This window comes from Herpailurus yagouaroundi, unplaced genomic scaffold (assembly GCF_014898765.1).
Source record: "Herpailurus yagouaroundi ecotype Mexico unplaced genomic scaffold, PumYag 77, whole genome shotgun sequence".
Taxonomy (NCBI): Eukaryota; Metazoa; Chordata; class Mammalia; order Carnivora; family Felidae; genus Herpailurus; species Herpailurus yagouaroundi.
Genome location: NW_024412388.1, coordinates 28068555 through 28095821, shown reverse-complemented (window position 1 = coordinate 28095821; position 27267 = coordinate 28068555). Strand labels below are relative to the sequence as shown.

Sequence of the window (27267 nt, the reverse complement as noted above, 5' to 3'; positions counted from 1 at the left end):
GTTACCCTGGCAACCAAGCCAGGGGACGCGGCGGCTGTGAGTCTAGGCCTCCCGCCACCCGACCCCGGGGCTCGTCGCCTGCCCCGCTGGTATCTGGCACCATGTCGGTGCGGACGCTACCGCTGCTCTTCTTGAACTTGGGCGGGGAGATGCTTTACATCCTGGACCAGCGGCTGCGGGCCCAGAACATCCCGGGAGACAAGGCCCGCAAAGGTGAGAGGCGCCCGGCCCGCGCAGCCAGCCCCACGCCCCGCAGCCCGGCCCCCTCCCCGCCGCCCCGGCGCTCGCAGCCGGACCCCGTCCCCCCAGCCAGGCCCCCCTGCAGACTGACCAACACCGCTGCACCCCGCGCTCCTATAGCCAGCCCCATAACGCCAGAGCCCCGTCTGGTCAGAGCCCCTCAGGAGTCAAATTCTCCAAAAAAAAAAAAAAAAAAAAAAATTCGCAGCAGAAGGATTAAATACCCGCGCTAAGGTATATTATTAGGGGACCTGACACCCTCACCTCCAATTTCCAACCCCCCTCCCTCAAATTGGAGAGATGATCTCCCAATCTCTCTTGACAAATGATCCCTCCCAAATGTAGGAGTCCCAGCCGCCCACCACCTGGCGACAAACTCCTTGCCAGTCCAAGAATCCTCTACTCCAACGAGGTGTGGATTCTCCTGTCCTCTGTGTAGTAGCCTCCTTCATGAACTGGAGGCAAGTCTTGCTCATTTCAGAAGCTATTTCTAGAAAGATGGGGTTCTGGAATAACAGATAAATAAGAAAACACAAGTGACTTTTAAGTTATTCTCTTTACAATTACTGGAAGAGAAGGCAGTTCTGGAGATAATTATATGAGAGTTTCTAAAGTGCAAACGCTGTCACCCATATACACCACGTCTAATTTCCGGAGAAATGACCACCCAGAACTCTCTGCCACCCTATCCTCTCCCTCTTTTCCTTCCTCTCAACCAACATCCGCTTTCACCAAGTTTCCTGGGATTAAGTATGAAAGAAGTCTGTATTTCAAGGTACAGAAAGAAGAGTCGATATAAAGGTAACTGACATGACCCAAGATTAAAAATTTATTCTCTCCAACAGTCTGTATGCTCAACTGATGTTAAACGTGCATATTCGGACGTTAAGCATACATATTCAGATATTCACTGTTGTGCCTGTGCGATTGAGTCCAAGTCTATGCACAAAGAGATAAAAAGAGTTCCCTGCAGCATACCCCCTCCATTCATTCTGCACACTGCTGCCTGTGAGCTTTCTAAAATGCAAATCTGTCCATACTCCCCGCTACTTAAAACCCTTTGTCAGCTTTCCACCGCTGTTTGGATGGAGACCAAGTCTTCGGCAGGATGATTCAGGGCCCTCGCTGACATGATCTCTCTCCACCTCTGCAGTCCTACCTTCCACCACTGCCTGCCTCCTACTGTGTATCTTAATCATAGGTCTACATTTAAAGCATGTGCATTCAGATTTCCATGCTAGTGATCCCCATTGTACCCCAAACCTGCCATTTCTGTGCTAATAGTTCCCCTTCCATCCTGCATTTTCAGCTTAAGAATCATCTCCTTCGGGAAGATGGGGAAAGGGTCTGAGAATCCTCCCATAGCACTCCATGCATTGCCTCTCCCTACCTTGTCACTGGCCATGTTATTCTGAAACAGTCTTTGGGTGTCTCCCCCACACGTGAGGGTTTTATTCAGCTTTGTACTCTAGCACCTAGCGTAATGCCTAGGCCAGAATAAATTGGTGTTGAGTCATTGTTTGTTGAACTGATGATCTAAATTGGCTGTTTGATATGATGTTGCCATTTCTTCCTCAAGAGGGTTCTGTCTTCCTTGGCCCATATGTTCTGTGATTTCACTGCGCCTGATGGCACTAGTGAGCTGACAGGTAGTCCTTGCCCTGGCTGCCTACATCTCAGAAGACAGTGTAAATTAGCAATTAAGAGCACACTCACTGCAGTCATACAACTGGGTTCCAACTGTAGCTCTGCCATTTAACCAGCTGTGTGATTTTGGAGTGTAACCTCCATAAGACCGTTTCTTTTTCCATAAAATGGGAATCATACATACTTACAGCAAAGTTGTAAGAATTGAATGAGATCTTGTATTCAGCATATTTTGCACAATGAGTAGCAGGTGCTGGCTTTCAAGACGGGGGGTCAGGACAAGACCCTCTGAATGCGAAGGGACCGGTTTCCTGTGTCTTCAGGAGCTATAGTCCTGGGTTTGCTGAGTGCAGTTCTAGGGAGTTTTGGCCATCGTTAGCAATTCACATCCACTCGCTGGTTCCTTCCTTCCACAGTTTGGGTGAGTGTCAGACATCCTGTGAGATGCTGGGTGGAGCCTGATCCAGCCGTTCTGTGTATTCACAGAATTCAGGGCTTTGGATCAGTCTCATCCAGCAACTGATTCTAAAACGGGGCAGGCGGGGGGGAGGGGGGGGTTGGGGGCTGGGGAGCTGACATATCTTCCTAACAACAACAATAAACATTTACTAAGCACTTACCGTGTACCAAGGACCTGTCCGAAGACCTTAATCCCCACAGCTATACTATCCTTTAGTTAATACTATCCCCTTTTTACAGTTGGGGAAGCTAATTTGCCCAGGGTTACATAGCCAGTAGGAGGAAGAGTAAAGGATTTGAACCCAGGTCATCAGGCTCCAGAGCTCACACTCTCAATGAATATGTCCTCAACTGCTGCACTATACTTCCATACGCGGGGGGACTGTATCAGAATCTTTGGGAGGGGGGATGGGAGGTGGGGAGGAGAGGGAGAGCTTTGAAAAACGTATCCAACATACCCCACTGATTTTATGAAAGGAATGACAGAGGGTAGCTGGCTCATGGGGACTTGTAGAAGACAGTGACAAAACAGGGTGGAGGGCTCAGGATTCACAAAGCTGAGAAACACCCTTCTGTCCCCCCATTGAGAGTTGGCGTAGCTGCAGGAGCCACTGTGGCCATTACTGGCGCCCAGAGGCCTATAAAACACCAGACACGGTAAACAAGTCCTCGTTGATGCCGTGAATGGAAATCATATTTCTTCTAGGTGTTTTCATTATCTTACACAACTAATTGGTCTCCTGGAGGCCCTCCCGCTCCCACAAGGCCAGCGCACATATTGCAGTTTTTCGCCACAATGCAGCCTCTAGTTTAGCATTCAACAGAAAGGAAGTGCCGTCTCTGTGGGGCAACTTCTGAGTGTTGCATATGAATGTCCCACGTTTTAAGCAATAGCAAGAATAATAAAAGCTGCCTTTGCCTCCTGTCCTCTCAAAAATACTCCTAAGTAAGACCCTATTACATTTTGTTTACATTCCTCATTTTACAGAAGGGGAAACTGAGACATAGAGCCAGTAAGTGATTTTTCCAGGACAAGCAGATCACAGCGTAGTACTTACTGAGCAACCAAATGGTGGTGAGATTCTGTTTTTATTTTTCTAGTTCCAATTTAGCAGGCAGCTCTGGATAATCTTGAGCCTTCCTCCCATTCAAAATACTAAAGTGAAATTGTTGCAACCAAGTCATCAGGAAAAATAACAGAAAGTCAGGACATGGGTTTTACCTTCCTGAGGTCCTCAGGAGGACAGGGACGTGGGGCGCACAGCACTAGAGCGACCTCTGCTGGAGCTGAGTGTCATTGCCTGCAGGAGTGCCCTTACCCAGGACCCGATTTTGCCAGCAGCAGGGAGCCACTGTCTCTTAGAGTACTGGGCTCCTTACAGCACCACCCCTCTGCCCACAAACGCATCAGGCAAGACCGCCTATAAAATAAATGCCACTAAAAGACAGAGGATGTGGACATTATGCCAAAGAAACCAGTATCTGCTCCAAGAAGGCCAGGTTCTTGGTGCTGCTTCCCCAGTATTTTCTCTCCAAAAGCCTGTGACTTGTGGGGAAAAAGATGGTGAATTTTCCCAGAGGCGTCTAACCTTGCAGTGGGAACCTTTTGCCACCAGTTAGGGCATGGCACTGGCTGTGCTTTCAAACTGATTTCTTAGGTGCTGTTGGTGCCGTATGTTGAAGGCACATGGATGCTCGATTATAACTTCAGAAATCGCCTCTGAAACCACCTATTTTGCAAATGTTTCCAAAAGAGACCATTAATTACAAAATGTGTTTAAAATGTGGATGCAATAAATAAATAAATAAATAAATAAATAAATAAATAAATAAATAAGAATGTGGATGCACGTAGAACCCTGCTTAGAGGGTGTGGTATTGGAGTTCAACATTGAAATCTGCCCCCAGAAAATTAAGGAAAGAAAAAAAGCCACACTTCATCCTTTATGGGTAGTGTCCAAAGTTGTGTGGTACAGAAAGCAAAGCCAGAAGAGAAGCCAGCTAAGTGTTTGATGCGTGTTATCTGCTTCATCCCTACAGCAACCCTATGATGTAGGTGCCGTTCCGATCCCCATTTTACAGATGAAGAAACTGAGGTTCAATAAATTGCTTGAAGTTACATAGCTAGCAAATGGTAGAGCCGGATCTCAACCTATAAAGGGTCTTGATTCTCACGGATTTCTCCAGCCGAGTACCTTTCTCCTCATTTGGTTTCCTCTTGGCATGTCCCCACCTGCTTTTGTCCTCAGGGGCTTTCTTTACAGTGGTCCCCTCATTATTGCCCTCTTTTTACATGGGAGTCGTGCATCTATATGTAAAAAGTAAATCAGAAACAAATGGACATTTTTTCCTTTTGGTTCACCTTTCAAGTTTTCTATCTGGAGCAGTTCCATCTGTACTCTGGAAAGGGAAATCTTAGTCAAAAAAAATCAGGTTGTAGAAAAAGAAAATCCTCTCTCTACCTACTCTGGGGAGTCTTCCTCATGAAAGTTAGTGTCTGTAAAAGCCTTTGAATGGTGTGTATTCTCACAGCATCAGAGAAAATGACTCCTCGGGCCTTTCAAGATCAACCCCAAGGTAGCTAGTTTCTCCTGGGTTTCCTCTCCCACGAGGCCCCCCTCTAAAAGACATAGCCTCTCCAGGGCTCTTTTGGAACTTGTTATTTACCTATCGTCCTTTCCAAAGTCTCAAATGGAAGGCAGGGTATCCGCATTAGACATCACTGCCCATGTGCAAACTAAAGTTTCATAGGCCACAATGTCGGAATTGGTGTTTTTAAAGCCTCCTTGAAAAAAATGTTCTTGCTTCATGAACTGGTGTTTTCTTTTTATATGCTTCATGTAGATGAATGGACAGAGGTGGACAGAAAACGAGGTATGCTATCTCTGGGCTGCATGCGTTCAGTCTGCATCCACAGGCTCACTCGGTCCTGTGTCGTTGGGCTTCATGTGGGACCACTCTAAATACTCCTAAGGGAAAACACAGGCGTGAGTTTCTCTTTAGCCAAGACGTTGGTTGTATGGTGGAATCTCTTACTTAAATAAATGCAGCACGTAAGATGAAAACCAAGCAAACTTTGGCCAAAGGACCATATGGCGCCCTAGGTATTTGTCTCTTCTCATCAGTGCCAAGTTTGACAGGGACCACCAAGACGGCAGCTACACATCTGGGGAGACTGTCCTATCCGGTAGTCCTTAAAACCATTATGTGACAGTATCGTGCAGCCAAAGAATTGCGCTTCGACACCGGTGCTCCTCCCCGAGCCGTTCTCCTTAGCACACAGAGATCTCTACTGAGCAACGGAGAAAAATGGGAGCCTGTGGCTGCACAGCCGCCGGGACTGTGGGCTGCAGCATGCATGCACCAGGACCTAATCGTGCCAAATCTTCAGTTTCCCCTTCACCTGCAACCAGCAGCAAACCTGAAAATTTGGCCAGTTCCCCAGAATAAAACCTTAGCCTTCCCCACCTTTGAATGTCACAAGTACCTTCCATCACTTGACATTTGGGTGCGGTTTATGCACGCCATCAGCCATCGTCCTCAAGATTTTAAATGCTCTCACCATACCAAGTATGCCGAGGAGATGACATACGTAATATGTAAGAGCACAGACAGTAAAATCAAACACCCATCCTAATTTCACTTCCACCACCAGCTATGTGACCTTGGACTTTAACCTGTCTAAGATTCAGTGGTCCTCCTTGATAGAATAAGGAGAGTAATTCAGTGTTGTCTCGGGGTTTAAATGAGATAATGCACGGAAAGTTCTAAGCCCAGTGCCTGGAACATAGTAAGGTTTCAAAAATGGTAACCACCTGGAAGTAGTAGCTTCTCCCTTTTAGGCGCGGTTCCAAATTGCATAGTCCCCATAACAATTAAATGTAGAGCAGAGGTAGTTGGTAAAAACCCAGTTGCCTTCAGGGGTGCGTGGGTGGCTCAGTCGGTTAAGCATCTGACTTCGGCTCAGGTCGTGATCTCACTGTTCGTGGGTTCAAGCCCCATGTCAGGCTCTGTGCTGACGGCTCAGAGCCTGGAGCCTGCTTCAGATCCTGCGTCCCTCTCTTTCTGCTCCTCCCCTGCTTGTACTCTGTCTCTCAAAAATAGACAAACATTTAAAAAACCCAGTTGCTTTCATCAAGGGAACTATTTCATCTAGGCCAGGATCCAAGAAAAACACACCTAAAGTCCTCGACACACTTTTATTGCATTTTACCACTTCTCTTGAGCAATTTTTGGCCCACCTCTTGACACATGGTGGAATTTCAGGTGAGACGTGAATTATGAAGGCTGTGCGTATACATAATTGAATCACTGGAATTTTTTTTAACTTAGGCATTTTTAAAATTTTTTTTAATGTTTATTTATTTTTGAGACAGAGAGAGACAGAGCATGAACGGGGGAGGGTCAGAGAGAGGGAGACACAGAATCTGAATCAGGCTCCAGGCTCTGAGCTATCAGCACAGAGCCTGACGCGGGGCTCGAACTCACGGACCGCGAGATCATGACCTGAGCCGAGGTCGGCCGCTTAACCGACTGAGCCACCCAGGCACCCCAACTTAGGCATTTTTAAATAACAAGCAGAACCTGACCTCATAGTCAGAACCCAGGACAAGCAGCCTGATCTGTTAAGAACTCAGCTACTAACCCTCTCTGATGCACCTGTTAAAAATTACTTCCTTCCCTGCCCTTAGTCCCTGCAAGCTGTCGCCTAGCTCCTAGCACATTCCTGCCTCGTGAAATTAGGCAGAGCTCACGTGAGTGCAGAAAGCTACCACCAAGACGGACCGACAGGCCTGCTTAAAATCGTTTCTCGGGTTTAACTTCAATACAGCATGGACTGCTTCTCTAGGGAAAGACAGCCTTCCGTTCCTCGTGCCCTGGCGTTTATCTCGAGTCCGGTACAGATTTAGGCCCGCCTCAACCAAGTACCGGGTAAAGCGCATTGTGAGCTGTAAGCCTGTTAATTTGTGCCCCCATACTCTTTCCAAAGACTTAAATTTGAGAGGCGAGAGCCCTGGGTGCCAGAGCCCAATCATAAAACTGTCATTTCTTCTTTGGGGGCATTTGTGTTCACTGCTCTGCCCACAGAGACAGGGTGCGCTGTGCTCCTAACGACAGGTAAACTTTCTGGTTGTTCTGGTACAAGGAGCCGTGGTGATACGTGGCCTATTCACTTCCCAGAGGGAAAGGTTTCACTTTGCTTTTTACTTTGCCAGAGTGACTAACACTCACCCTGCAATTTTCTTTCTTCTAGAACTGATGTATTTGGGTCTAAGCTGCTAGGGACCCAAAGACTCTAGAGAAACGACCCAGCACCCAGGTAAATGGCAGCTTTTGTAAACACTGACATAACCAGAGCTGATGTGATTCTTCAACTGGAATTCTTCCTCTTTGGCACTCCTCCTTGCCCTACATAAATCTGGAAAATTCTTCAACTTCTTTCTTTTGAGGGCTTCTATGTGGCTTTGCATTTGTACCTATTCCCTTGCAAATTCTGCACTTGATCTAGGCTACAGTAAGAACAGGGTTAGGAAACCCAGTTCCTTGCAGGCCCTTGCTTGTTTTGGCCAAAGACAAAAGACCATTCATGAAGCAAACCCAGAAGAGTTCATATGTCCCCAAACTGTCCACACTGGGGAAATGTTAGTGCACATTAGGGGCATGCTGCAATGGGTTCAAATTGTCAGAGGTGATGCCTACCCTATATTGGTAATGGAGTTCTTCCTCACAAAGAAGATAGAGCCTAGAGTGAAGTCCTAAGGTCAAGTGTGAGTTCAACACTTCTGCAAGGAGCCACAGTCATTTAGTTCTTTTCTGTTAAAAAAGGTGGGGAAGGGGCTTCCGCTCTTTCTCCGTAGCCCTTCCATGTAAGATTTAAAAACAGCCTTGGGGTGCCTGGGTGGCTCAGTCGGTTAAGCGTCTGACTTTGGCTCAGGTCATGATCTCATGGTTCCTAAGTCCAAGGCCCGCATCAGGCTCTCTGCTGTCAGTGCAGAGCCTGCTTCAAATCCTCTGTCTCCCTCTCTCTCTCTGCTCCTCTCCCCTGCTCACACATTCTCTCTTAAAAATAAATAAATAAACATTAAAAAAAAGATTTAGACACAACTAGCCCCCAGCTTCCCTTTCCCCCTAAAATGTTCTTTGAGATGCTTTTTTTTTTTTTTTAAGATTTTATTTTTTTTAAGGAATCTCTACACCCAACGTGGGCTCAAACTCACAACCCCAAGATCAAGAGTCACACACTCCACCAACTGAGCCAGCCAGGCGCCCAGATGCTTTTTAGTGCTGGCCTGAGCGCTCAGGGTACTTCTATCCATGACTTAAAGGTATGACCTGACCACACTACCTTGCCTTCAGTCTCCAAAATTCATGGTCACAACCAATCACCTGGTGCCACCTTTGTGTGGCAAGAGAAAGGGGCATTTGTATCCTTTGGTGATAATCACTCATGTTTAGTAATTGGTTTTGTATCATTATTCTAAACAATCAGTTTTCTTGCAAGTTTTAATTGCTATGAATGTATATTCTCAGCATTCATATACTCTCACCCTGAGGTCAGCATATATCTGGCTTAATTAAGAATAACCTGTGTTCATACATACCTGGTCCTATTTCTTGTACCAGATGGTTTTCCTAGCCCTCAACTAATGTTATTTGAGCAGCACAAAATAGTTAATTGAATGAGTGAATGAACGACTAGAATTATAGACACTTTGGTTTGCACATGCCTTAGGACTTTTATTCTCACCAGATGGAAACTTTCCATTTGAACAACACTGAGACATGTCACCACAGTGTAATATCAATATTATAGATCAAATGTAGAAATCAAGGCATTCTAAAATGGTGCATGAAGTACATGTCTTGTAGAAACACTAGAAATCTCTAACCAGTGGGTAGACTTGTCTATTTTCATAAAGTATTTTTTCTTTAAACAGAGTCAATTACCATTATTGGTCCCATTTTTATGAAATTTAATTTTAAGTAAAAACGTTACAGATTAGCTAAACCAACAAAAAGAGCAGTACTGCCTCTCATTTCAAGGAAGAGATCGAAAATGTTCATAGGAATCTTTTTTAAAGAAAGAAGAAACATTTCCCCATCAAGTGAGATAATACCTGTATAAAAGTGGCTTATAGCCCCTAAAGCATGACACATTTATACATTGTCACATTTATGTTTGCTCTGGGACAGGCTCATAAGGCACTCTGGGCCCTGCTTTCTATTGGGACACCTGTGTGGTTTATCCCAAGGGAGCACATCTCGCCAGCACATCAGCATCCCCAGCTCTGCTTAGGCTGGCCCCTGCATCCCATTCATACACAGAGACCATTTCCCGAATACAGCTTCCTCCAGTACCTCGCTCAGCTGTATTCTCTCTTGTCTCTACAGTTCTGCACGACATCATCTCAACCATGTTCAATCGAAAGTTTATGGAGGAATTGTTCAAACCCCAAGAGCTCTACTCCAAGAAGGCCCTGAGGACCGTCTACGACCGCCTGGCTCATGCCTCCATTATGAGACTGAACCAGGCCAGCATGGATAAGGTGAGAGCAGACAGCTGCCTCTGTCCCCTTGGTTGCACCTCTTGTACCCTTTGTGGATGAGCACAGACTGGGTCACATGAGATGATGTATGCAATGGTGCCTTGCCAAAAAGAAAAAAAAAAAAAAAAGCCACTCACAAGTATCAGGTGTTGGTATTGAGTTTTGGAGTTAGAAAAGACCTCAAGTCATCCATCCCAACCCCTCTGATGTTTGTGTCCTTCCACCTGCCCAGAGAGGGCTGGCATCCATGCCCATATTTGGGAACACTAGGAACACACCTAGGAACCTCAACCCAACACAGGTGCCCCACCCTAAACACTAATTCTGCTTCATTCTTAACAAATCTAAGCTTTGCGATGAGGAAACCAGACATTTTTAAAAGCAAATTCGAGACTGCTCAGTCTTTACTTAGAACGTGAACATATCTATTCCTTTGGGGAACAAATTGCTGGGGCACTCTGATTTTTAAAACGATAATTTCAAATAAATAAATGGCAGAGAACAGACAAATCTCCTATTCAGAAGAATCTCCTGCTCAGAGCATGCTCTGCCATCAAGAAAGGAGAGCATAACCCCGCACTCCCTGTGTGGGGGCTGCACTCAGTGACTTCCAAAGAGGCCAGTACAGAAGGGGAGGGGGACAGCTAACTTTCAGTGGAGAAATGACAAACATTACCTCCACCGGGACGATCAAGGTCCACATCAACAGTGATAAGTCATGTTGGTAGTATGTGCCCCGATGGGATGTGATGAGGATGGCACTCGACCCCTGTGGTCTTCCCCCCCGAACACTCACAACCCCGGTCTAATCGTGAGAAGAACGTCAGATGACATTTGGAGGTCACGTTACAAAGTACCTAACCAGTACTCAGAGCTCGCAAGGCCACCAAAACCAAGCAAAGTTAGAGAAACTGTCACAGCCAAGAGAGGCCTAAGGGACCTGATGACTAAATGTAACATGGGGTCCTGGAACAGAAACAGGACGTTAGGGGAAACTAATGAAATCTGAATGAAATATGGGCTTCAGTTATTTTTAATAATAGCAATAACTATAATAATTTTTAAATAACTTATTTTTTAGTGTCTCTGTCATGCGAAGGTTTTAAAATCCTGAGGACTGACAGTTAGTGCTGAGTGTGCAAAATCAGTGCTCACTTAATGCTGGAAGCTGGGAACCTTGGGGAGACAGACTGGCTTTAACTGTGCCCTTACCCCCTCTCACTTACTTCTGGAAAGTTACTTGATCTCCCTGGGCCTCCAGTTTCTCATCTATAAAATGGGGATAATAATAGCTTGTTTGTATCAGTTCAAGGAGGATTCAATGAGAAAACATAGCACACCTAGACTTGGCATGTAATAGATGTTCAATCAGTGTTAATCACCTTCTCCGCTCTGCTCACTCTTCTGCCTTTAAGAAGGTCTACGGGGGCGCCTGGGTGGCTCAGTCGGTTGAGCGTCCGACTTCGCTCAGGTCACGATCTCACGGTCCGTGAGTTCGAGCCCCGCATCAGGCTCTGTGCTGACAGCTCAGAGCCTGGAGCCTGCTTCGGATTCTGTGTCTCCCTCTCTCTCTGGCCCTCCCCCCGTTCATGCTCTGTCTCTCTCTGTCTCAAAAATAAATAAATGTTAAAAAATAAAAATAAAAGAAGGTCTACGTTTTCGTAAAGAAAGCACACAGAATTTGGAATCAAAAAACCTAGATTCTTGGGGTACCTGGGGGGCTCAGTGGGTTAAGCATCCAACCCTTGATTTCGGCTTGGGTCACGATCTCATGACTCGTGGGATCAAGCCCTGCGTCAGGCTCTGCGCTGACAGCAAGGAGCCTGCTTGGGATTCTCCCTCTCTCTCCCTCTCTCTCTGCCCCTCCCCCACTCACATGTATGCACACTCCCTCAAGAGTAAATAAATTAAAAAAATTTTTTAACCCGGATTCGAGTATCTAGCTCTACCAGTTACAAGCTATGAGACTCAATTTACTGAATAATCTGAATTTTCATTTCTTCATCTTATACCTGTTTTTATCCTTGATTCCTTGCATGGTGTCCTATCCACAGCAGGTGCTTCATGTCTGGCAATGACGGCAGAGAGTCTCAAATCTATATCTTTAGTATTTTATGTTCACACACACACACACACACACACACACACACACACACCAGGGTGCTCCTCTTGCCTTAGGATCTGACCATCCTGAGTTCAAATCTCACCCTGCCACTTACTACCAGCTATGTAAAATTAGGCAAGTCTCTTCGTTTTTAAACTTGGGCTAACCTCTACATCATAGAGTCCGTGTGAAGATTAAATAGGACCAAACTAGGTGATGTATGTGATCGTGCTCAGCACCACACTAGATCGTCATAGCTTATAGTCTCCACCCTGCCTCGAACGTGCCGGTAGCTTCTCTCCCAGACTGCTTCCTTCTGCCCCGCATCCCCCAGACTGCCCTGCCACTGTCAGCATTGGCCTTCTCCTGAGCACTAGATGGAAAACGCATTTCAGACAGCCCTTATCTTCGTCCCCAAACCTAGTCAGGCAGTCGCCACATGTGACGCTTTTCCTTTGAAGAGTCACGTGTGCTTCCTTTCCCTGCCTTTTCCATGCCCACCATCTTTATACCAGGCCTTACGTCTGGATTACTCCAGCAAAGTTTCTTTCATTCTTTTTTTTTTTAAGTTTTTATTTTTTTAATTTGAGAGAGAGAGAAGCTGTGAGCAGCGGAGAGGCAGAGAGAGAGGGAGAATCGTAAGCAGGCTCCGCATCATCAGCACGGAGCCGGATGCCGGGCTTGAACCCATGAACCACAAGTTCATGACCTGAGCCGGAAGCCCGACGCCGGATGTAACAGACCGAGCCCAGTTTCTTTCATTCTTGTAGTCACTAGATGTTATTACACACCTATCAGGAGCCAGGTCCTAGCCAATCTCCCCAACTCCAGTCTCCCTTCCACTCCATCTCATTTTATCATTGCCAGACTCACTGATCTGGCTTAACCACTACCTCTATCCTGACAGCTCGGAAAAATTTAGTAGCTCTCTAATCCCCACCACGTCTAGTCTAAATTATTTTGCCTGCCTGGGAGCGCTTGGGTGACTCAGTTAAGCGTCCGACTTCAGCTCAGGTCATGATCTCATGGTCCGTAAGTCCGAGCCCCGCTTCAGGTTCTGTGCTAACAGCTCGGTGCCTGGAGCCTGCTTGGGATTCTGTGTCTCCGTCTCTCTTTCTGCCCTTCCCCCGCTTGTGCTCTCTCTGTTTCTCAAAAATAAACATAAAAAAAAAATTAAAAATAAGTAAATAAGTTTGCCTGTCTTTCTAAAACCTTCAATATTCTAATCTTGCCATACTTATCCACCTTTGTTTCCACCGACCCCAACACGAATTCCCCTCTCCAATCAGGCTGTCCTCCTCCTTCTCCCAGGAAAATAGCATACTCCTTGCTGCCTTCAGGCCCTCCTACATGCTGTTGCCCTCAGCTAGAATGCCTGTCCCCTCCCTCAGTCGGTGTGAACCTATAACTGCAGCCTTCTGCTCCCGCAAAACCTATCCTGACCACTTTGGTCCTCACCAGTGTCTCGCCTCTTCCTACTCATGGGCGGTCAGACCACATGGGGGGCTTGTTGATATCTCATTAAGTACCATTCAGCGTTTAAAACTGCTCCTACATGGCTGAGGGACCTTACATTTGCCACATGTGCACATACCATCTCCCTGCCTCCTCTCAGCAGTTCCGCAATGACAGGAAATTAGGGAATAATTTTTACACATGTGAAAGCTCAGGCTCAGAGAGGTGGAGGGACTTGGCCAGGGCCATCCAGCACATCAGCCACAGTGGTGGAGGGCTGGCTTTTGGTTTTCGCTCTCTGAGGCCAGCACCAGTCCAGGGCCCCGTGGCTGCCGATACTGTCCCAAACGTGTTCCATTAGCAACACGTGTGAGCTGACCAGAAATCCTGGTTTTCTCAGGAATGCTCCTCCACTGGTCTGGCTTAATGCTCCTCCTGCTGCTCTGGCTTAATTACTAATATTATCCCCTTTGACTCTCAAAAGTATCTTGGTTTGAGTGATCACTGACGTGGTCACCTGAGCTGTATGATATGCCGAGAACTGGTTTTCAGTAAATGCTTGACCGAATGATTGTGTGGAGGTGCTGATGTCTACTTCTCTGATCCCCTTTATTTTGCTCAGCTCTATGACCTGATGACTATGGCTTTCAAACACCAAGTGTTGCTGTGCCCCCGCCCCAAGGATGTGTTGCTCGTCACTTTCAATCATTTAGATGCCATCAAGGGATTCATCCAAGACTCCCCAGCCATCCTGCATCAAGTGGAGGAGATTTTCCGGCAGCTGACTGAAGTAAGAGGTCACCGCCAGTTCATCATCCCCCAGCCCTGTTCTTGTTCTCATTCCCCCTGATAAGAACAGTTGGATTCTGGGGCTCCTGGGTGACTCAGTCAGTTAAGTGTCCAACTCTTGATTTCGGCTCACATCATGATCTCACTGTTGTGAGTTCGAGCCTCACGTCTTTGGGGCTCTGTGCTGACAGTGCAGAGCCTGCTTGAGATTCTCTCTCTCCCCCTCCCTCTGCCCCTCCCTCCTCTCTCTTTCTGTCTCTCTCTCTTTGTCTCAAAATATAAATAAACGTCTTAAAAAAAAAAAGAACAGCTAGATTCTATGACAGACAGAATAGGCAAAGCCTGCCACTCTCCCCAAAATTCTAAAAATCTACAAGTATCTAAAAATAGATTAAAAGGTCATATAACAGGCCTTCCCATCTTATGCGCTCTCACCATTGCCTTCAACGCTAGGAAAGCAATGACACAGAGCACGAGCACGGCCATTTTCTCCTGACCCCTCTGAGAAGGAGTTCACGGTGGATGTTCTGCTAAATCTGAACGGAAGAAGGGAGAAGTGACGGGTACCATAATGGGGTCTCTCCCCCTGGGGAGGGAGCCGGGCTGGCTCTCCTGCCGCCCCTCCTCCCCCAGCAGCCGAGTTCCCTGAGTCCCCTGTTGGCCTCTCTGGCTCCAGCCCCTGAGTGCCCGCCTAGCCCTGCCTGTCTGCCCTTCCCACCTCACTTCTGGAGGTGAAGTGCTTCTTTCTGCTTTGCCTCTGGCAGACATACGGGGGCCTCTCTGCGGGGGAGTTCCAGCTGATCCGGCAGACCCTCCTCACCTTCTTCCAGGACCTGCACATCCGGGTGAGTGAGTGGGTGGCCCCAGGAGCACCCTGCCACTGCTGTCCGAGGGAAACAGGGTGCCAAGGGGCCAGGCAGAAGACACCTGAGGTGGCCCAGGTAGTGGTGTCCTCAGCGCTTGGCTCCATGATGACAAAATTGCCGATAACAAATCTCAGCAGTTTTCAAATGGACCAAGGAAGACCGTGATATTGCCATTCTTGCCCAGTTACCTTATGTGTATCTCTTTAAAATATGGTCTGTTCCCTTCTCCAGAGGAAATGTGTTCTCTGTGGACCAGGGAAGACAAATAGATTTCAACGCAGAGGCCAATTTCATTTTTAACCCTCATGAATAATTTTATTCGGCATAGATGGGAGTAATAATAACACCAACATAAATTAAGATCTCTCATAGTCATCGATTAAAATTTTAAAAAATATATGAAAGTACAAATAAGATTAAGTTTTGTGTTGCTTTAAAATATTGAAAACCCTGCATCATATTCTTCTCAGGACGGTGCCTGTGTGGACATTGTTTTATGGATTGTAGTGATATAAGCAGCCATATTGATTTCTCAATTCTGACGAGATAAAATCCATTATAATGAAAAGACACTCCTAATAATAAGTTTATAACAAAATCATTAAAATATATTAAACCACAAAATATATTAAGCTTTAATTGCCAAGTAGGCAGGCAGTGAAACCTCTGAATGTCCATGAAGAAAAATAGGAATCTCATATCCTGACGATATTCCGCTCTGCTCTGTTACACTTGGCTGGTTTTCCGAGGCTGGTCTTTAAAGGTGTTTCTGCTCGGCCGCAATGTCTGATTGCCTACACAGATTTTCTCTGTTTTCAAAACAGTCTTGATAGTCTTTAGATTTGTTAGTGGGAATCCACTTGAAATCCTGAGCAGTTCTTTACAACCATTCCAATCCCCAACCCCCTCAGCCCTCCAGAACCCTTGCAGAGTTGCCTCCTCAAAGGCAGTCTCCTCAGATCACCTACCCTCAACCAGACTCTTATTCCCATTCCCATTTCCTTCCCTCGTGGACCTTCCTCGTGTTCTTCCCATTGTTTCAGATGTTGGGACACATCATTCCATCTTTGCCTTTTCATAGAATGTTCCCTATACCTCCCCTCGATTATCCACCGCCCTTGGAATCAGTTCATTCTGTAAAACTAGTCAGTCCAACACATGTTTATTGAGTGCCTACTCTATACTCACTCAGTGTCTGAGATACTAGGGTGAGAGATACATGGGTGAACAAGACAAAGGCCCTGCCTTGGGGAGGTTCTACACTAGTAGGAAGAGACAGGGAGGACAAGTAAGTCATGTTCTGGTTCTGATAACTTTTAGGAAGATGACAAGATAAGGTAAAGTTATAGAGAGCAACTGGGGTGGAATGTCCCTTTAAATTTTTTTTTTTCCAACATTTATTTATTTTTGGGACAGAGAGAGACAGAGCATGAACAGGGGAGGGGCAGAGAGAGAGGGAGACACAGAATCGGAAACAGGCTCCAGGCTCTGAGCCATCAGCCCAGAGCCCGACGCGGGGCTCGAACTCACGGACCGCGAGATCGTGACCTGGCTGAAGTCAGACGCTTAACCGACTGCACCACCCAGGCGCCCCTGGAATGTCCCTTTAGACCAGCAGCGTCTCATAGCACTTTCTGTCGCAATAGAGATGTTCTATATCTGTGCTGTCTACCATGATAGCCACTAGCCACATATGGTTATGGAACACTTAAAATATGGCTAGTGTGACAGAGAAACTGAATTTTCAAGTTAATTTTAATAGCCACACTTGACTAGTATCTACTGTACTGGACAGCACATCCTTAGATGATAGAGTTAAAGACATGTCAAGGGCAGCCTTTCTGAGGACAGACACATGAGTTGACATCTCAGGGAAGTGCATCTAAATTGAAGGGACAGCAAGTTCAAAGGTCCTGAGATGGAAAAAGCATGATGTGTTCCTTGGACAGAGACAAAGCCAGTGTGAGTGAAGCCTATGTAGGCAGGAGTGATACAGTTAACAAGCTGTGTGGCGTGGGCACTGACTCATCAGAACAGATGCCAGTTATAACTAAACTGGTACCTACCAGTTGACTTAGCTTTGTACCCAAGTGAGGAGTTTATTTTAAGAGTAAAGAAAACATTTCAGGCATCCTAAGGTGAACAATAACGTGATCTGATTTGTGTTCTGGAAGATGAACTGTATGGGACAAGGGTGGAAATAGGACTGTAGCTAGGACACTACTGTAGAAATCTGGGTAAAAAATGAAAGTTCTTGGGGCCCCTGGGTGGCTCAGTCAGTTAAGCGTCCAACTTCGGCTCAGGTTGTGATCTCATGGTTCGTGGGCTCTAGCCCCGCATCAGGCTCTCCGCTGACAGCACAGAGCCTGCTTCGGATCCTCTGTCTCCCTCTCTTTCTGCCCCTTGTGCGCTCTGTCTCTCTCTCTCAAAAAAACCAAACCATTTAGAGGCACCTGGGTGGCTCAGTCGGTTAAGAATACAACTCTTACAGGGGCGCCTGGGTGGCGCAGTCGGTTAAGCGTCCGACTTCAGCCAAGTCATGGTCTCGCGGTCCGTGAGTTCGAGCCCCGCGCCAGGCTCTGGGCTGATGGCTCAGAGCCTGGAGCCTTTTCTGATTCTGTGTCTCCCTCTCTCTCTGCCCCTCCCCCGTTCATGCTCTGTCTCTCTCTGTCCCAAAAATAAATTTTAAAAAAAAATTAAATTAAGAATACAACTCTTGGGGCGCCTGGGTGGCTCAGTCGGTTAAGCGTCCGACTTCAGCTCAGGTCATGATCTCACAGTCCGTGAGTTCAAGCCCCACGTCGGGCTCTGTGCTGACAGCTCAGAGCCTGGAGCCTGCTTCACATCCTGTGTCTCCCTCTCTCTCTGCCCCTTCCCTGCTCATGCTCTGTCTCTGTCTCAAAAATAAATAAACATTAAAAAAAATTAAAAAAAAAAAAGAATACAACTCTTGATTTTGGCTCAGGTCATGATCTCACTGTTTGTGAGTGACAGCATAGAGCATGCATGGGATTCTCTCTCTCTCTCTCTCTCTCTCTCTCTCTCTCTCTCTGCCCTTTGCTCACTCATGCCCTCTATCAAAAAAATAAAATAATAATTATTTTAGGGGCACCTGAGTGGCTCAGTTGGCTGGGCGTCCAACTTCAGCTCAGGTCATGGTCTCACAGTTTGCGAGTTCAAGCCCCACGTCGGGCTCTGTGCTGACAGCTCAGAGCCTGGAGCCTGCTTCAGATTCTGTGTCTCCCCCATCTCTCTGCCCCTCCCATGCTCATGCTCTGTCTCTCTCTGTCTCTCAATAATAAATAAACATTAAAAAAAATTTTAAATAATAATAATAATTATTATTATTTTATAAATAAAAATTAAATAAATAAACACTTTTTTTAAAGACAATGAAAGTTCTTGGGGCACCTGGCTGGCTCAGTCGGTGGAGTATGTGACTCTATCTCATGGTTGTAAGTTCAAGCTCCACATTGGGTGTAGAGATTACTTAAAAATAAAATCTTTAAAAAAAAAAAAAAAAGAGGGGCGCCTGGGTGGCTCAGTCGGGTTAGGTGTCCGACTTCGGCTCAGGTCATGATCTCATGGTTCATGAGTTCGAGCCCCACATCGGGCTCTGTGCTGACAGCTCAGAGACTGGAGCCTGCTTCGAAATCTGTGACTCCCCCTCTCTCTCTGTCCCCTCCCCAGCTCATGCTCTGTCTCTGTCTCTGAAAAAATAAATAAATGTTAAAAAAAATTTTTTTAAAGAAAGAAAGAAAGAGAATGACAGTTCTTGCTGCCAGTGGAGATAGTGAGAAGTCTTCACATTTGGGGTATCCCTTCTGGGTAAGACTTACTGAGAAATTGGACATGGGGAGGGAGAGAAAGAAGAATGAAGAATGACTACGTTTTTGGCCTGAGCAGCAGGTGTGCCATTAACTGAGAGGGGGAAAGCCTGAGGGAAGTATATTTGAGTAGAAAAATTAATTAATTTTATCTAAGTTTGATTTGCCTATTAGGCATCTGAGTAGCAAAGTCAAATAAGCAATTGAATATATAAGTCATAGAGACGGCATTCAAAGTCTTCTGGTCTCTTGGTGGAGGCTGGTCATCCTCCCTTGTCCACAGGTAGGGTGTAAAAAGCATGGTCAGCATTCCACCACCTTTCCCCTTGCTTTCAGATCATTATTCTCCTGCCCTCACCAGCTTGGCCCTCCCCTAGTGAGGACAGACCGATAAGCCCAACACCACACAAAGTCCTGCACTCATCACTCACTGAAACTGACTGCCCAGTCACTCACCCATGTTCCCGGAGCATTGACATCCCTGGCTGGCTCTCCTCCTGGCCAGCAGAGTCCAGCCACCGTCCTGGGGAATGTGACTGCTCAGGGACACACCTCATCCGGCACTCCAGACTCATAGCCCTGTGACTTTCATTTCCTCTTTCCATAGGAAACATGCTACCTGCCCCCAGGAACTCATTAGAGAAGGGGGAAATGCACTAAGTGCCTTACAGATGTTTGGTTTTAAAATAGAAGAGCGTATAAAGAGGGAGGACACGGGGGTGGGGGCAGTCAGTTCTACCTCAGAGAATCAGAAAAGTTGGGGTATCTGGTTGGCTCAGTCAGTGGAGCATGTGACTCTTGATCTTGGGGTCGTGAGTTCAAGCCCCACATTGGACGTAGAGATTACTTATAAAAAAGCAATCTTATTACTTTTAAAAAAAGAAAGAAAGAAAAGTCTTCATAGAGGATCTGGTATCTTTTTTAAAAAATGGATTTTCACCAGGCCCATGGGAAAATAGGAGCGGGGTTAAGTGGACATCCGAAGTAGAGAACACCATCTCAGTAAAGGCATGAGGCACATACCTGTTTGGTGTATTTCGTGGTGCAGAGGCAGCAGAAGGCTGCAAGTGTTTGGATATGGCAAGAACATAGGATTCAAGGAGGAACATGGCTGCAGAGAAGAACACGGGCCAACTGGACATTATCTGGCAGGCAGCAGAGAGTCACTAAAGCAGGAAAAGGACACAGCCTGATAGAAGTTTAGAAGTGTCTCTTCACGGGTGCCTGGCTGGCTCAGTTGGTTAAGTGTCTGACTCTTGATTTCAGCTCAGGTCATGATCTCATGGTTCATGGGTTCAAGCCCCGCATCGGGCTCTGCACTGACAGCGTGGAGCCTGCTTGGGAGTCTCTGCCTCTCCCTCTCCCTCTCTCTCTCTCTCTCTCTCGCTCTCTCAAAAATGAATAAACTTTAAAAAAAAAAGAAGGGTCTTCACCACAGAATGGAGGATGGCTCACAACCAGGTGAGGGGGGGCAGGGAGGCCAGTTAGGAGGCACCTGCAGCGGCCAGGCCAGAGATGACGAAGGTCTGCACTGGGGACCAGGGTGGAGAGGAGGGGCCAGACACAGGAGTAATTACTGGGTCTGCAGGGCTTGGTGACTGAATGCACACGGGAAGGTGGCGAGGAGAGGAACTCAGACGGCTGAGGTGGTGCCCTGGTGGCGTCAGTCGCTACAACTGGGAACACCAGAGGAGAATCAGGTTTGGGAAGACAAACGATGACCCTGTTCTGAGCAGGGTGTATTGGAGGTACATCCCATGGAACCCATAGGTAGACACGTCTAATAGGCAATGGGATAGATGCACCAAGTGGCCAGGGTAGGAGACCAAGTGGCAGCTTGAGATCTGGGCGCCGTCAGCACAGAGGTGAACACTGGGAGTAGAGGAGGTCACTTGGGGGGAAAAAGGGTGAAAGAAGAGGAGAAGGACAGGAGAGCCACACTTAACAGCTGAGGGCCAGCAGAGGGACTGGGCAAGCAGACAGACCCAACAGTCCCATCCAGCCAAGGGCAGGTTGTCGGGTCAGACACAACCACACACTGGACTGAAGTGTATACATTTCAGACCTGCTATGACACAGTCAACCTTATTAGAATTAGGCTCACAGAGGGTCTAGCACATGCATATATTCCCATTTCTCTCTCCAAATTTTCTTTCTCCATGCTTGTGTTCTCATCTCTTGGTCACAGAATGTTAAGGTTAAAAATTCCTTAAAGGTCTTCCAGCCAAACCCACAAACCAGGAGATCGTGACCTGAGCCAAAATCAAGAGTCAGATGCTTCACTAACTGAGTCACGCAGGTGCCCCTCCCATCTCTGCTTCTAAAGTGTCTTCACACCCACCTTCTTCCGGGCCCAGCTCCAAACCCACACTCACCCCTGCCCACTCCCATGCCTGTGGTCATTCTCCTCAGTGGGCTACTGTGCATATACCATCCAGCATATCCTGCCTGTGTATTGTCCCCGTTGCCATTTTACACCCGGGTCCTGGGTCCGGTTGGACTGTAATCCTAAGAGTATTAGCTACCACGTATCGAGCACTTACTGTGTGTCAGACGCAGTGATAAGTGCTTTTTCATTATCTGATTTAGCAGGTAACACTTACCCGTTGAATACATGCTATTATCACCCCCCAGTTTGCCAAACAGAAAACTGATACGCGGAAAGGTTGTAGAACTTGCCCAAAACTCAGAGCCAAGGAGTGGCCCAGCTGGGGTGTGAGCCTAGACGGTCTAACATCAGCGTGCCAAACTGCCATCTTACACAGTCTTACCCCTTTGCATTTTCACTGCTTTGCACACAACAGATGCTTATTTTTGATGATATTACAAATAAAATCTAGTCGAGTTTTAGAGTTTGAAGGGATCCTCGAATTTATCTCGTTTTACAGATGAGGAAGCCAGGGTCCAATAGAACTGATTAACTACTGCAACTTTGATGGAGTTTCATCTGATCCAGACCTTGACACAAAGTATGCAAACCAGGGAGCGTCTGGCGGTTCAGTTGGTAGAGCATGTGACTCTTGATCTCAGGGTTGTGAACTTGAGCCCAACGTTGAATGTAGAGATTACTTTAAAAAAAAAAAAAAAAAAGCCAACCAGGAAGTAGAAATCAGCGTATTATGGTGTTTGCAGTCACATAAAAGACCTTCAGACTCTAAGGCCAACCGGATCCAGATCCACCTGCTTGGGCCCCTTTCCACCGGTCTAGCACATGGCCAAAAGCTCAGGCTCCAGAGTCAGAAACACAAGGGTTGAATCTTTAGCTCTGCCCCTTCTGAGCTGGCTGGCCTTGAGAAAGTGTCTCAACCTCTGAGCTGCCAGTTCCTCGTCCTTATTGTTCTCTTTGGGCAAGTCCCCTCACTCTGGGAACCTCAGCTTCCTCATCTTTAAAACGAGGGTAATACAGCTCACCTGGAAGACTTGCTGTGCGGCTCAAAAGAAAGTCTGTTTGGAAAAACACTGTAACTCTGTAGGGCTAGTTACGCTGAGTCTTTCTCGTTGTTAGAAGCTCACTAGGTAATACCCCCAAGCCATTACACACTTTCCATCCTCAGAATGCTTATGTCTAGGAAAATATACCAAGAAAAATGACAAGAAGTGTATTTTTTCCCAGGTATCCTTATTTCTAAAGGACAAAGTTCAGAATTCCAACGGTCGCTTCGTGTTGCCGGTGTCCGGGCCCGTTCCCTGGGGAACTGAAGTTCCTGGACTCATCAGGTGAATTCTCAACAGTAATTGTCAGACCAACGTTTGGGGTGCCAGGAAACCCACATGCAGGCCACCACATAGAAAGTGCCGGCTTCCTACCCACCCCAGCCTTCCATCAGTGAAGCACAGCAGTTAGAAGGTCAGGTTCTCATCCCAGCTAGGCCACTTAGCAGACACTTGAGGCCAACCACCCAGTTCTTCAAGATTCACTTCCTCATCTATGAAATGGTTGCTGTGAGAATGAATAAGATAATAATGCTCTGAAGTGCTTACACAGCACCTGGCACCTCACATGTCCTTGGTAAATATTGTTATTATTACCTCAACCAGCATCTTTATCTTGAAGGAGTGCATGAATCTCCTTTTTGTCCTGTAGTACAAAGAATAAAGAAGCCTCCAGGACTACCCGAGCTTGGAGAACATCCCATCATGTCATACTTTGTATTGTAGAATGTTCGACAGCAAAGGCAAAGAAGTGAAGAAGGTAGAATTCAAGCATGGTGGAAACTATGTCACTGCACCAAAAGAAGGTTCTTTTGAACTTTATGGAGACCGAGTCCTGAAACTGGGAACCAATATGTAAGCACATTCTCCCTCCCCGAATGAATTCAAGTCTGAGGGAGGTCACTTCATTTTTAAAAACCTTCTTGACTTCCCCTATGAAAACCACTGCTGACAAGTGAAATAATTTCCCCTCAGATACAGTGAATGCAGAGCCCTGACATTTTCCAAGGGCCCCCAAGATGCCCAAACATCAGGTAACTCAACAGGTTGAAAAATAAATAATTTTAAATAGCCACGGAAGAGCACTAGCCAAAACCCTTGTTGCCATGGAGATCCAGAATGGTGTGGCCTTCACGTACTGTTCACGTTTTTTTCAGTAATCTACATTACTTTGCGAGAAGAGCCATTTCCACCTAACTTCACAGGTATTTTTCTTTGGGAAGCCATGAAATCTGCGTGGTTGCTACCCACTTAGTTATATTCTGTAATCCTGGCACATTTCTGGATGCTTTTTAATGTCTCAGGATAAAAGTTAACGTGCTATATTTCTGAGTTAGAAACAAGTCAGTGTAAAAGGGCTGGAAAGTGTTTTCACAGTTTTCTGTTGACACCAGGTACAGTATGAACCGGCCGGTGGAAACCCATATGTCTGGGGCATCAAAAAACTTAGCTCCACGGACCCAGGTGAGCTTCCGCCCTCCTTATTCCTCTTCAGAGCTTATGTCTAGACACAAAAACTGGGATGGGGAGAAGGGTGGAAACTCTAGACTTCAAAGCCAGCCAGTGTTCCCTCATTGTTTACACTCTTCTCAGTTCAGCCTTGCAAGTACAAAGGTTTTTAATTGTAGTTTCTCATGAAGACTTCCAGTGATCTGACTAATTAGGTAATTTCAGGCTTGGCTCAACCACCATAATTAAGCTGGAACCACACACCAGGACACGTGAAACGGGATTGTACCCGTGCCACTAGGTCTATGGTTGCTGAGTCTAGCGCTCATGTGTTCTGATCATTAAACCGTCCCTTTGCAGTGCTACCCGACATAATGATGTGGTAGCTCCGTTCAAAATGGGGTTTTAGATTCTCTGAATGCCATCTTTATAAATTTTCACAGCATTAGCTACTAGTGAGCTATAGGACAAATCATGAAATAGTTATGTGCAAACATTGATTGAACGACTTCTGTGGGCTGGGAACCCAGGGACACAAAGCTGGCTTAGAAGGAGAAATGGGCCCACAGACCAAGGTGTCAGTATAAGCAAAGACACCAAGGGACAAGAAAGCCTAGTGGTGTTTGGGGGGAGCGGGGAGGCAGCGTCTCTGCCACGTGGCTGGGTCATAACGCAATTGAGGCAGGTGGCCGGAGAGCCGCCCGTACCAGGACACTGGGGCCTGATCCCAAAGAGGCTTAAACAACTTGGACCTTGTCATTTAGGCAAGAGGCAGAGGGGTTTATCTCAAGCGAGAGAGAAGTCTACTTGAGATAATGGGCTGGTGGCAGAGCGACAAAAGAAAGGCAGAGTAGCGGAAGAGGCAGAGCAGGGGGCGGCTGGGTTAGAGGAGCCGGGGTTGGAAGGAGGGGTGAGGGTTGAGCGGGGCCAGACAGCAAGAGGAGGGAAGGGATCCCGGGTGTGTTCACCACAGTCACCACCTGAGGGCAGTGTGGTAGCTCCGATGGAAGCAGTGCCCTTGGACCTGGAGCTTTTGCTGAGGCTACTTGTAAACTCAAGGGAACTAGACTGACGAAAGAGGAGGTAATGTTCTTCCTCTGCAAGGAGGAAGGTCGTCTGAGGAGAACGGGGATCCCTGGGGGCCCTCCGCTCATCTTGAAAGTGTGAGAATCTCTGGTTTGCTTCCTTGCTAAGGGTCCTTCTTCTTCTCATGTGGATTATTTCTGTTTTGGTTAAGCCTCTTTTCTATGCTTTGTTTGGACACATTTCTTCCCCGGATAATGTAAAGAGTCATTGTTTTGCCTTGTTCTGCAATACCACCCTGGGTCTCCGGGGTCTCAGCAGGAAATGTGATCACCTTCATGTAGCTAAAAATCATGAAATTGTTTCTGCAGGAAAACATTGCTCCAAACCCTCTTGCTAAAGAAGAGCTGAATTTCTTGGCCAGGCTGATGGGAGGGATGGAGATTAAGAAACCCAGTGGCCCTGAGCCAGGATTCCGGTTGAATCTCTTCACCACTGATGAAGAGGAGGAGTACGTTTTAAACCTGTTTCTTACAAGGCATATGTAAAAATCCTAAGTGTGATGAGAACCAAAAAAAAATGACCATTGTAACCAGTAACACTTAAAATATAGGTGTAAAGGTCACAGAGGAAAAAACAGCAAATTCAATAACCTAGTTAAAGAAGAATCCACCAGGGACGCTTGGGTGGCTCAGTTAGTTAAGCGTCTGACTCTTGATCTAGGCTCAGGTCATGGTCTCACGGTTCGTGAGATGGAGATCTCAGCTCAGGTCATGGTCTCATGGTTTATGAGATCGAGCCTGACGTGGAGCTCTGCGCTGATAGCACAGAGAAAGTATTCTGTCTCTCCCTCTCTCTCTGCCTCTCCTCTGCGAAAACACACATGCGCTCTCTCTCTCTCTCTCTCTCTCTCTCTCTCAAAATAAGTAAATAAACTTTCAAAAAAAGAAGAAGAATCCACCAGTATTAAATAGCATGCATCTTCTGGATTCATTCAAGAAATAGTTCTAATGTCTTACACAACAAAGCATAGCTGAACAAGTATCGGAAGTCAAGAAAATCATAGAAAGAAAAATCTGTTAAGAAACCAGAGGGAAGTCAGAGCATGAGTCTTTGGGATATGGCAGCCTCCTCCAAAACCAGTGGGGAGAGTGATCCACCCAGATTTATACAAAGCTTCATAGTTTGTAGAGCACGCGTGCATCATTATCTCATGTGATCCTCCTTGCACCCAAGTATTTGGGATGGGAGTTGCCCTCTGTTCCTGTTGAACTAACTTCTTCCGTGCACTTCTGTGTGAGAGTCACTCTGGTGAGTGCTGGGGACACAAAGTTAGAGTGTAAGACCTAGAGCCTGTCCTCAGTAGCCCGCAGGGTAGGAGGAGAATGCACACAGACGCAAGTTAGTTCAGTGCCGAGTCATAAATGTTCTAATGGAGGACGTAGTGATTGACTTTGCACCAGCAGATGAAGGGAGTTGGCATCTGGGCTTGGTCTTGGAGTTTGCCAAGCAGAGGAAGGGGAAAAACATTCTGGCCAAGTTCAGTACATGCAAAGGCACAGAGACATACAGGGACTTGACTTTCTGGAGCATAGGGTACACTGCTTGGGGATAGGACGGCCAGAAAGCTGGAGGGAAACAGCAGAAGGTGAGGCAGAAAAAATAGGCTTCTAAATTATCAAGCGCCTGTGTGCCACGCTGTCGGGGAGAAAACCCTAACCTTTGACCCATTTCTCTACTATCTCATGCAGACAAGCAGCCCTAACCAGGCCAGAAGAGTTGTCCTACGAAGTTATCAACATACAAGCTACTCAGGTGTGTGCGGGCGATTGCACAAGCCAAACGTTAGTCCCCTCCTCACCTCCTAATAACCTTGAACTTCACTGGCCCTCCCTTCCCTTGAACTTCACTGGCCCTCCCTTCTCTCTAATCAGCATGTATCTAGAGCCCCTAGCCTGGCAATCAGGTGAGGAACTGACCTGCATCACGGTGGCGGGATGAAAATTAAACACCAGGTGCACAGAGAGGCAGTCGTGCTGACACGTCCCTTTCACTGCCTTCCCCTCGTGTTTCTCCAACAGGACCAGCAAAGGAATGAAGAGCTGGCTCGCATCATGGGGGAGCTGGAGGTCACGGACCAGCCGAGGCAGAGTGCCAGCAAGGGGGATGATCTACTTGCCATGATGGATGGGCTGTAGGTGTACTGGCCCGGGACCCTCGGCCCCCTGTGGGGCGGGCTGCCCGATAAGGACCCCAGAGACGCCTTGGGGAGCAACATGATGTCGCTGGTTTTCTCCGGAGTGAGCAGGTACCTCCCGTTCCTGTTTGTGTTGTAACTGAACTACACAAGTCTCCCTCAAGGAGCAGTGTCCGGAAGGCACACACATACCCACGTTCTCACCAAAATATATTCTGCATTTTAAATTGGA

General features: G+C 46.9%; 1 protein-coding gene across 5 annotated transcripts; it reads left to right on the top strand.

Moving 5' to 3' along the window:
• On the top strand, nt 1–27267 carry OSCP1 (organic solute carrier partner 1). Of its 5 annotated transcripts, none has more exons than XM_040469443.1 (11): nt 1–213; nt 5191–5220; nt 9739–9893; nt 14075–14242; nt 15006–15086; nt 22548–22651; nt 23093–23221; nt 23761–23830; nt 25210–25349; nt 26590–26653; nt 26920–27267. In XM_040469443.1, the coding sequence occupies exons 1-11, from the start codon at nt 102–104 to the stop codon at nt 27034–27036; spliced, it is 1170 nt and encodes a 389-aa protein (XP_040325377.1). In that variant the 5' UTR covers nt 1–101; the 3' UTR covers nt 27037–27267. The 5 variants fall into 5 exon arrangements, with proteins under 5 accessions (XP_040325377.1, XP_040325364.1, XP_040325384.1 ...); XM_040469430.1 differs by having other exon boundaries at nt 14973–15086; XM_040469457.1 differs by lacking the exon at nt 5191–5220 and adding an exon at nt 8532–8672 and having other exon boundaries at nt 101–213; nt 14973–15086.